Source organism: Musca domestica, unplaced genomic scaffold (assembly GCF_030504385.1).
Source record: "Musca domestica strain aabys unplaced genomic scaffold, Musca_domestica.polishedcontigs.V.1.1 29, whole genome shotgun sequence".
Classification (NCBI taxonomy): domain Eukaryota; kingdom Metazoa; phylum Arthropoda; class Insecta; order Diptera; family Muscidae; genus Musca; species Musca domestica.
The window spans coordinates 7,968,493-7,979,790 of NW_026712296.1; the positions used below are offsets into that span (position 1 = coordinate 7,968,493).

General features: G+C 35.1%; 1 protein-coding gene across 5 annotated transcripts; it reads right to left on the reverse strand.

Annotated features, from left to right (window-relative positions):
- Positions 1–1,523: 1,523 nt before the first annotated feature.
- LOC101899814 (N-acetylgalactosamine kinase) lies at positions 1,524–8,271 on the reverse strand. Of its 5 annotated transcripts, none has more exons than XM_005186870.4 (6): positions 8,144–8,271; positions 3,301–3,520; positions 2,995–3,168; positions 2,196–2,929; positions 1,875–2,124; positions 1,524–1,794 (listed from the first exon to the last, which is right to left on the reverse strand). In XM_005186870.4, exons 2-6 carry the CDS (start codon positions 3,444–3,446, stop codon positions 1,602–1,604), a joined length of 1,497 nt encoding a protein of 498 aa, XP_005186927.1. In that variant the 5' UTR covers positions 3,447–3,520; positions 8,144–8,271; the 3' UTR covers positions 1,524–1,601. The 5 variants fall into 5 exon arrangements, with proteins under 5 accessions (XP_005186927.1, XP_011293925.1, XP_011293926.1 ...); XM_011295623.3 differs by having other exon boundaries at positions 7,928–8,198; XM_011295624.3 differs by having other exon boundaries at positions 8,099–8,178.
- Positions 8,272–11,298: the final 3,027 nt, after the last annotated feature.

Consider the following 11,298-nt stretch of genomic DNA (forward strand, 5'->3'; position numbering starts at 1 on the left):
TACAGCTCAGAAATACCTTTGCCAATTTTTATAGAGATCTTTATCCGATTTTAAGTTAGTTGTGCACCAAATGATTAATATATGCCCTAATTGAATGGATTTTGGCACATGCGAATGAAATTAGCCTGGAAGAAGGCCTTTTAAATTTTGTGAAAATCGATAATGATATAGGTCTCATATATATGTCTCATCCGATTTTGCTCCAAATTTGCAAATCCTAATATTTTCTTCAGTGCTATGTCAGATGCGAAAAAAGAAAGATATCCCCCCACAAAGGGTCAACATTTTTAATATTCATGAAGCTCCTAAAACGCGAAATTAACATCCAATTCCATTCAGACTTGGCACATCTTAATATTTTTATCAGCACAAGATCGATTATAAAGTTGGTAGAGATCGGACCATTTCTTCTGGTTAGCTATTTTCAATACTCTTATCTGTCAGAACTTGCGAAACAAGTCAGCGATTCCCTACAACTTGCTTTATCTAAATATTTCACTCAACCAGAATTTATGATCCATTTTTTTTGTAATTTTGCCTATACCAATATTTTTATCTTCATCACCGCAACAGAAAGAAAATAGACTCAAACGAGCTAAAGAGTTGTTTCGCTTGGCCGAAAGTTGTGAACTGTCGAATTTGGTTTTCTCCGATGAGAAAACATTCGTTACCCAGCAGTTCGTAAACAAGCACAATTATCGTGTTTACTTGCCAAAGAGGTCAGCTGAAAATATTACCTTCGGTTGGCCACCAGAACTCAAGCGCCGGCCATGGTAATGGTGTGGGCCGCCATAACAGCCCATGGTCGTATTCCGTTCGTATTAATCGACCGTGGCATAGGAATTAATACCGAATATTATCGCGAAAATATTCTGGAGGGTGTATTAAAGCCTTGGGCACGCAAACATTAGGCCGCAGATTTTGGACATTCCAACAGGACTCAGCACCATCGCACTCAGCACGCGCAACCCAAGAATGGTAACAAAATGGGGTTCCTCGCTTCATTTCCAGCGCACAATGGCCACTAACATCTCCGGATACCAATCTGCTGGGCTATTGTGTCTGGAGTATTTGTGAAAACAAGTTGGCACTAAAAAATACCAAAGTGTCGATCACCTCAAGCAATCGCTTCGCCGGGAATGGACCAAAATACATCCGAGCAACGTTCGGGCAGCGTGTGACGGTTTCATTGGCCGTTCATAATTCCTGCCAAAGTTGTCCAATTCGAACAAATTTAAACTTGTTCTAAAATTTGATGCTATTTCCTACATTTTCTGCTTTCATTCAATAAAATTTAAAAAAATGTAAAAATTTTGGCGTTTGACTTAGTTGCATTTTTTATCTCACCCTGTATAGTCTAAACCTGGCACGTCGCAATATTTTTATCATTTTAGTTCCGAAACGAAATGGACAATATTGGACGGAACCAACTCCATAGAAGGTCAGCAATTAAATAACCATAACAGAAGCCAATTAAATAATCGAACATTGGCTGACTTTTTAACTTTACTTTTTTAACTTTTACTTTTTAATTGTTTTTTTACGTTTTTGTATAAAATCATTTTATTTGTAAAATATAAATATGACAATATGGCACAATATTATTCATCATTTGACTGAAGCGTCAATAACTCCGCACCATTTCGGGGACAGGTGGCGAATACAACGTTATCAAAATTATCGAATTGCAATTTTTCTGTAGACAGCTTTGAGTAGTATTTATCTTTGAGTGCCTCAATGTAGCTGTTCGATGATTCGACAGAGTCACATAAGGCCACAATACAGCCTCCCCATCTAGAAGATAATTAAGATTTTTAGATAAAACGAAACGATAAAATAATAATGGATTCTATTTTTGTTTCTTTTTTTCTTACCCTGCTCCTGTTAGTCTTGCACCTATGCCCAATTGATGGGATATTTCAACTAATTTATCCAAATTGGGATGGGAACATTCATATAAAGTTTTTAGACTTTCATGGGATTGTCGCATTAGCTGTGACAGCCTACTAACTGTAGACTCAAAGGACATATCCCCATTGCCATTAACATGCATTCCATTGGAATGAAGAGAATTTGAGGAATATTTTTCACATATTTCATGAAATTCCAGGACTCTAAGAGACTCTAGTAAAAGAAAATAAATATCAATTATTGTCCTCGGTATATTACTCTTTTTTTGGCCAAATTCTACATACCTTGGATGACGTGTAAAGTTCGTTGTTTCAATTTAAACTGCTGCATGTTGCGCGTATTTTCCGTTAGAAAATCTCTTTCAAATTCTTCATTCGTTACACCAAATACTTCGCATAATTCCGAACGTTTATAAATATCCTGGGAAACAAACTCCAGTGCATATCTTTCCAGTTGAGCTAAATCGCATGCCAAAGCTGCCTGCAGCTTAGCAAAAACCTGCATATCCTTCCAATTGTTAAAATTTTTGTTGAGGGCAATCAAACGACACCCCAACCGACATTCAACAACGCGCTCGTTAAAGTCGGAGGTGGCGGCCTTATTCATTTCCGCCAAACTGTTGGCAACTACGAAACAAGCTCCTTCTGGCAAGCGCAGAGGAGTAGCATTCAAACTGGGATAAAATTCAATAAATTGAGCACATCCCTCTTTGGCCAAATATGCAATGGCCTGATCCATGCCACCACCTTGTGTACCAATGTAACGTTCACATGCTGCCGATATGGACGCCAAGGTCTTACGATTAAGTGTAGCGTGATGAACATATCCTGTAGCCAGTACTGCACTGCTAACCAATGCACTGGAACTAGACACTCCCGATGCAGGAGGAATGTTACCGCTAATTGCAACTGTCATGCCATAACGTATTTCGTTATCCGTTAATGTTTCCAAAATTCCTTTAACACCACACAAATAGTAATTGTACCATGGCGGCGGAGAAGACGCTTTATGGATTATCCTGGAGGGCAAAATAAAATTTGATACATTTGGAATTTTAACTTAAGGATTTATTTTCGTACTTACTGCAATTTACTGAGGTCAGTTGAGAAGTCTTCGTATTTCTCCTTTTCCATGTTTCTCAGCTCCAGTTGGGTATTGGCTTCGGTGTACCCAACTGCTAGCAGTATACATTGATCAATAGCCATGGGTAGTACCGGATAGCCGCAATAATCCACATGTTCACCAATTAAATTTACTCTATAATTACAAAGAGGTATTAAATATAAATTATATGATTCACTTGAATTCGCTGCTGAAATTAAGTCGTTTTTCATTTGGACTTCTATTTAAACGTTTTATGTGGTGAAATTAAACTGCATAGAAACTCACCTTCCCGGGACACGAACATATACTTTTGGTTCAGATCCATACTCATTGCGGTAAAATGTTTGTAGTTCATGCAAACGACGATAAATGCCATGATTTTCCAATATTTCGGTGGTGGACACATAGATGTCGCTAGTGCTGTCTGCCATGGTGTGGTGGAGGTAGATTAGTTTTCTTTATTTTTGCCACAATTGTTTGTTAACAGTTCACAATCCTAAGTTTTCTATGATGAAAAAAAACAGTAAGGAAAAGTCAAAAGTCGAGCGGGGCCGACTATATTATACCCCACACCACTATGCATGTTTAGTAGAGCTTCCGTAACAAAAGAATTTATTTGAAATAGATCATACCACCTACTAACATTTGGGTTTAGAGCAGTTACAGTTTGGTTTCAGATGAAACTAATGTATGGAAGGCATATCCAATTCATGATCAATTTTCACTAAATTTGACAGAGACATTTTAATCTGTAATACCAAATAACATTGCTATAGAGTGCATGAGAAGGATTATATTAAAAAATATATATCGGAGCTGAGTTCCACAAAATTGAAACATACGTCCCGAAATTCACTCCATTTGCCCCGATATTAGTCATTATTTGCACAATAAACCTGAAATCGAATTAAGGATATTTAGGAGCTATATCCAAATCCTAGCCGATTTCGATCAAATTTGGAAAAGGTATTTCCAAATATCATTGTTCTCGAATGGATATTACAAATTTGAGGGACTTAAACACCAAATCGGATGAAACATATATTTGGGAGCTATAGCTTTATCTGAACCGATTTTCACCAAATTTGATGTACTTACTTCTAGACTGAATTCGGTCGGATAAGTCAAAATTCAGGACTTTTAGACTGATATTGGCCATTTGATGCACAATATACCTGATATATATATATATATATATATATATATATATATATATATATATATATATATATATATATATATATATATATATATATATATATATATATATATATATATATATATATATATATATATATATATACATAGAAGCTATATCCAAATCTGAACCGATCTTGACAAAATATGAAATACTTATTTCAGAGCTGAATCTCATATCTGGTACCAAAGATCATTGTTATGGAGTGCATATTATACATGTAAGGGACTTAAAACACCAAATCGGATGATGGACACATATGTGGAATATATATCTGAAAAGATTCACAACCAATTTGATGTACTCGCTTCTAGACTGAATTCGACTGGTTTAAAAATTTCAGGCCATTTGGACTGATATTGGCCATCAAGTGCACAATGAACCAGAAATCAGTTGAAGATACATATGGGAGCTATATCTAAATATGAACCGATTCTCAACAATATCAATAGGTTTCATTTCCTTGGGCCAAGCAAATACTGTTTGGAAAATTTCATCTAAATCAGAGCCAGATTAAAGGTTTTTTGTTGGGTGTTTTTGTCATATTTTTCGAATTTAATATGTTCATTTACAGTTTTCTCTCTCAGTATGTAGACGACTTCTTTGCAAAGAACTGTCCACATGCAGTGACCGATAATTGTTTAAATACAACTCTCATTTTTGCAAGTCTCCATGTCCTACATCATTCCTCTTTGGGCTTTATTTTAAGATTTTTGCCGATAGTGATATTATGTTTCCTGATCCTCTGCCGCAGAACCTAATTTCTAAAATAAAATTACACTGGTAGCGATCCGTGTTTCCTTCCATAAATGCTAGTATTCCAACATAAGCTGCAGCGTTGCCAAAGCCATACTTTAGCTGGCCTTTATATACCCTCAACCATATGGCTACAGAGGGTATATATCAGCTGATAAGTCCAAAACGTGCCTCATCGAAATAACGGTTTTGAGGCCCAAGGTCATTTTGGTCCAAATCCGTTTCAGGACATTTGTAGTAGAAGATGAAGTGTCCATCCGTCCGCGTGGTGCGCACGATTACTCTCGAAGGTTTGAGTAGTTTGAAGAAATTCCGTAGAATATAGGGAGGTACGGTTATATGGGGGATATACGATGACGTGAACATGCATAGAAAATTTTCAGTCGAACACGAACTTTCATTATGAAATTTTAAACAATTCCGGTGAATAATGTGGTTAAAATCGTCAAATGCCGAATATAGGCCCTCGATATATGGGGGCTATACGAATACGAAAGTTGAATCAATTCAGATAAATAATGTAAAAACTTCAAATACGAAATGTGAAAGAATTCCAATGAATAGTGTATATAAAATCATGAAGATACCGTATATAGGTAGGTACAGTTATATGGGGGCTATACTAAAACGTGGACCTATATAATCCATTTTCAATACCAAAAGTCCTGCAGACCATTATTATGTCTAGGTACCTTCCGATATTCGGTATTTTGATGATTTTCACCACATGTTTTCACGGATTTGTCTAAAATTTAGTACCTGTAGGTCATAATAAGTTCTAGTCTGGTGGCGAATATATAGCTCTGGTAGCGAATATATACCATATAATGATACCTCCCAATATTCGGTATTTCGATGATGTTTGCCATATTTTTCCACGAATTTGTCTACAAATTGGTATTTGTTTGTCATGATGGCGTCTAGTTCCGGTGGCGAAGCATTGTATGTGCAGGTTCTCATTTTTGTATAGCCCCCATAAAATGGTATCTCCCGATATTCGTTATTTTTATGATTTTTGCCACATTGTTCCACGGATTTGTCTAAAAATTTGTATTTATAGTTCGCAATGGGTTCTTGCTTTGGTGGCGGAACATATTATTTGTAAGTTTACGTTTTGGAATAGCCTCCATGCAACGGTATTTTGAAGATTTTCGCCACATTTTTTCACGGATTTGTCTAAAAATTGGTATTCGTAGGTCATAATGGGTTCTAGCTCCGGTGGCAAGACATTGTATGTATAGGTCCACGTTTTTGTATAGCCCCCATATAACGGTACCTCCCAATATTCGGTATTTCGAAGATTTTTTTCCACATTTTTCCACGAATTTATCTACAAATTGGTATTTGTTTGTCATGATGGCGTCTAGTTCCGGTGGCAAAGAATTGTATGTGTAGGTTCTCATTTTTGTATAGCCCCCATTAAATGGTATCTCCCGATATTCGTTATTTTTATGATTTTTGCCACATTGTTCCACGGATTTGTCTAAAATTTTGTATTTATAGTTCGCAATGGGTTCTTGCTTTGATGGCGAAACATAGTATATGTAGGTTGACGTTTTGGAATAGCCTCCATGCAACGGTATTTTGAAGATTTTCGCCACATTTTTTTCACGGATTTGTCTAAAAATTGGTATTTGTAGGTCATAATGGGTTCTAGCTCCGGTGGCAAGACATTGTATGTATAGGTCCACGTTTTTGTATAGCCCCCATATTTTTCTAAAAAGTGGTATTTGTAGGTTATAATGGGTTCGAGCTGCGGTAGCGCAATATTGTATGTATAGGTTCACGTTTTCGTATAGGCCCCACATAATGGTACCTTCAGTATTTTGATGATTTTTACCAAAATTTTCCCACGTTTTCACATAGCACCCATATAACGATACCCACCGAATTTCGGTTTTTTGATAATCCTAGTCACATTTACCCACGAAATTGTTTCAAATTGGGTATTTAAGAAGATTTGGTAGATGACAATCCTTGAAGTATAAAATTGTCTATAGATGTTACCGTTTTGGTATGGCCCCCATACAACGCCCTCACGCACTTTATGATTTTTTGAAACACGTTTCCGTCCAAATGCTTTTATATAAAAATGTTTTCTTTACCTACAGGTGGAGGGTAATAAAAGTTCGGACGGACCGAACTTAACGTTTTCTTACTTGATTGTCTTGTTCTTATCAAACCTGTATAATTTATTTTTTTCAATTAAAAATATTTACTTTATAGGATTTTAAATTAAATCTTTATCCTGGGCAATGTTAACTGAAATGTTAATTGTTTTGATTACCCGAATATTACAAAATTTTTAAATAACATTCACTTGACCACAGAGTAAAGTACATTCGATAACCGGCAGTTTTTAGGCTGTGTGTTGCTATTTAAGGCAACACAAATGTTTCAGTTTAAAAAAAAAAACCAGTCCACATTCTGTTATTGATTTTTACAACAACAAAACGTGTGTGTTGTGTCTGTCTCAATTGCATCTCTTCCATGCTAGAAGCATAAACACGAAAAACAAAGCAAAACAAGTAAACAAAACCAATGACCTGCCTTCGTCGACAGGTACATACTACGTCACAATAACAAACACGTGATAACGTTTACTCTCAGGATTTGGTTGATTTCATTTTTAAACAAATGTACGTATGTATATAATTTTAGCTAGAATATTATTATTATTTAACATACAAATTAAATTGTTTGTAGGTAGGTAACATTAATTGGCGCACTCGTTGCTTTGCACACCCAAACATCAATGGTATTTGTTTTTGAATGAATAATAACAGTATATATCGTATTTTCTTTCCGCTTTTGGTTTTATTTATTTTCATTTTGAGAGAGAGAGAGAGAGAGACTGAGTGCAAGATAAGAGAAAGGTGGGAATATTCTGACAATCAGCTGTTTATTTGTTGTTTTTGCACTCTCTTCCCATTTGGTTTTGTTATTTCGCGAACGTACGTGTCGCAAATTTTTGTTGAAGAAATTATTGACATTTCTACATGTTTTTTCTTGATGTTTGTTCGCCGCACAAAACAAAAAGAAACGATAACGAATGCAACGGTAAACACTTGTTATTGTTGAAAACGGATACAGATACAAATTTTATTTTTCCTTTATCACTAATTTAACCTCTGCTTTGAAATAATTGTATTTGTCGTTCTTGATTAACCGTACCGTTCTGTTGGCGTTTGATGCACTTCGTCTGTTGCCCTGAAGATGACTGATTTCTGGAGTGTGTCGGTTTGAGAATTTTGTATTCTGGCGCTGAGATTGCCATACAGTTTGTTTGGCCGTATCTCAAATGTGGGAAAGTGAAAGTTGATGGTCGGGTATTTTGTTGGCGGGAAGCAATGTGGCTTGGTTTATCTTTTAGATAAATTAGCAAAAAAAAAAAAAAATGAATTGATTAAACGAATGTAGGTTTGTGGGTTTTTGTTTATAGGGATTATCCTGTCCAATTCATGTGTGTGATATTTTCGATCAAATTAAAACTATTGAGTAATTATTACAATTTAGTTACACAAAACTGGTTAGTTATTAGAACAAAATTTAACCTTTTCTGTGATGTATATTTTTTTGTCAGTTTTATACCCTCCACCACACTATGAAGGGTATGTAAACTTTGTCATTCCGTTTGTAACTCTTCGAAATACTCATCCCAGACCCAACAAAGCAGCGTAAAATTCTATGTTCGATCTGCCAGTAGACAGGTTAATTTCGTAGATGGATCATGTCTGTCCACATATAACGGTTCCACTCAATATTCGGTTTTTTGATAATTTAAACGAAATTAGAGACCGCAATTGTTTCAAATTTCGTATTGGAAGATCTTAATGGGTACTACAGCCTACGACAAAAAATTAGTTTTACAGGTCCACGTCTTCGGATAGACACCATATAACGGTGTCTCCCAATATTCGGTATTTTATAGTATGAGACATTATTAACCTGAATCGTTTCAAATTTCGTGTTTAAAGTTCGCAATGGCGTATGCAGGTCCATGTCATCGTATTGCCACCATATAACGATACCTTCCTTTTTTGTACCACCTTGACAAGGAGGGCATATTAACGTTCATGACAGCATAAAGTCTAAGTCGATTTAACGATGTCGGTCTGTCCGTCTGGCTGTTGAAATCACGATACAGCCCACGTTATTTGACGTAGAGCTTCAAAATTTGGCAGAACGATTTGTATTGTGTTTTGGATGGTTGGTATTTGTGTATCGGTCCACGTTTTGGTATAGCTGCCATATAACAGTATCTCTCGATATTCGGTATTTTTATAATTTTCGCCAAATTTCTTCACTGTTTTTTTTTTTCTATGAATTGGTAATTTTATATAGCCCCATATAACGGTACCTCCCGATATTTAGTATTTTGATGACATTTGCCACATTTTTTCACGGATTTGTCTACAAATTGGTATTTGTAGATCATAACGGGTACCGAAACATTGTATATATGGTTTGGTTTGGCCCCAAAAACGGTACCTGCCGATGATTTTCGGTCATAATGGGTTCTAGCTCATGTGGCGAAACGGTATAATGGCACCTCTCCATATTCAATATTTTGATGTTTGCCACATTTTTTTACGAATTTGTCCAAAAATTGATATTTGTAGTTCGTAATGGGTTCTAGCTACGGTGGCAGCACATAGGATATTTAGATCCACGTTTTCGTGTGGCGCACATAAAACAAACCGATATTAGTAATTTTGATTATCATTAACAACGAAATTGTTTCAAATTTGGTATTTTAGGAGATTTGGTAGATCGCAATCCTTGGAGTATAAAATTGTCTATAGAGGTTCCCGTTTTGGTATGGCTCCCATATAATGGTTTAACCCACATTGTGATTTTTTGAAAACTTTAACATCATTATCCAAACGGTCTTACTGGTATTTGTAGTTTAAAGTGGAACACGTTTGAGTTCATGTACTTTTATATAACAATGTTTTTTTTATCGAATTGTGGAGGATATTAAACGTTCGGTTGGTTTACCAACCAATTTTATTGGCAATAATGAATCCATATATTGTTATACCCTACACCGAACTGTGGCCAGGGTATGATATCTTTGTGCTTTTATTTGTAACACAGAGAAGAAAGCGAGTTAGACCCGTAGTTCCTTTTCATGATCTTCATAGAATCATATTCTTAGTCGATTTATCAATGTCCGTCCGTCCATGTATTTTTGTAAACAATGTACAGGTCGCATATATTGTCCGATCGAAATTATATTTGCACAAATCGTTTGTTCGGCCCAACGACGAACGCTATTAAAATTAGAGATAATCGGTCAAAATATAGATATAGATCCCATATATATCTTCGTCCAAATTGTATGGAATTTGGTACATAGAACCAAATTGAGCCTAGGAATAAGTGCGTCAAATTTGGAAATCGGTTGAGATATAACTATAGCTCCCATATATAGTCTTCAACCGATTTGTTAAATTTCTCCTTCACAGCCTTAAATATGTAAATAACGATACTCAAATAAATGTATCAAATAAATCTCAGAAATTTCATTGAGATCGATTCAGAGTTGGATGGAATCTAGTATACATTTATTTTGAATAAATAATTGAAAAACGCGATAACTGAATGAAATGTCAACACTTCTTTTCAAAATCATGTACTATATCTCTAAAGGATTATTTCGCTACAAAAACTCTAGATTTTGTCGATGCATACGCTGAAATAAACATTTTGAAAACACACGAATTTGAATATTTTCTGAACAATTTTTTTTGTTATTGAAAAGAAAACACATACATAAACAAATAAAGATGACATATTAAGCCAAGAAAATAAAAAAAATTAAAATCATATGGTAGCATAGCCCTACCTTGATATCATTGTACCATGCTAGATTCCATGTTAATTGTGCACCAAATAGTTAAAGAAGAAATAATACAAAACACCGACAAATACTAATTAATGTTGGCAACTCTAGCCGATAAGTTTAAAGTTGCTGCTGACAATTCAAAATAATTTCTTTTGTAAAAAAAAAATAAATACAATGCGAGCATTTCTTATCAACTCGATAATGTTCAAGACGTTTACTTTTTGTTTTTTTTTTTCAAGTTTATTTAAGTGTTATATCTTTTGTAAATATGTGCATTGCATTAGAATCCGAGAGTATTTTTTTTTTAAATAAAGCGGGTCAAACTACTGCTCAATTGATATCAAAATAAAACTATATCAAGTATTTTGTATGCAATGAAAATAGTAGTGTATTGTGTGTTAGCATCACATTTTGTTGATAAACAAATTTATGTGGTATAGTACAATAATGCAGGTAAGAGCAAGTGTCATCTGATTAC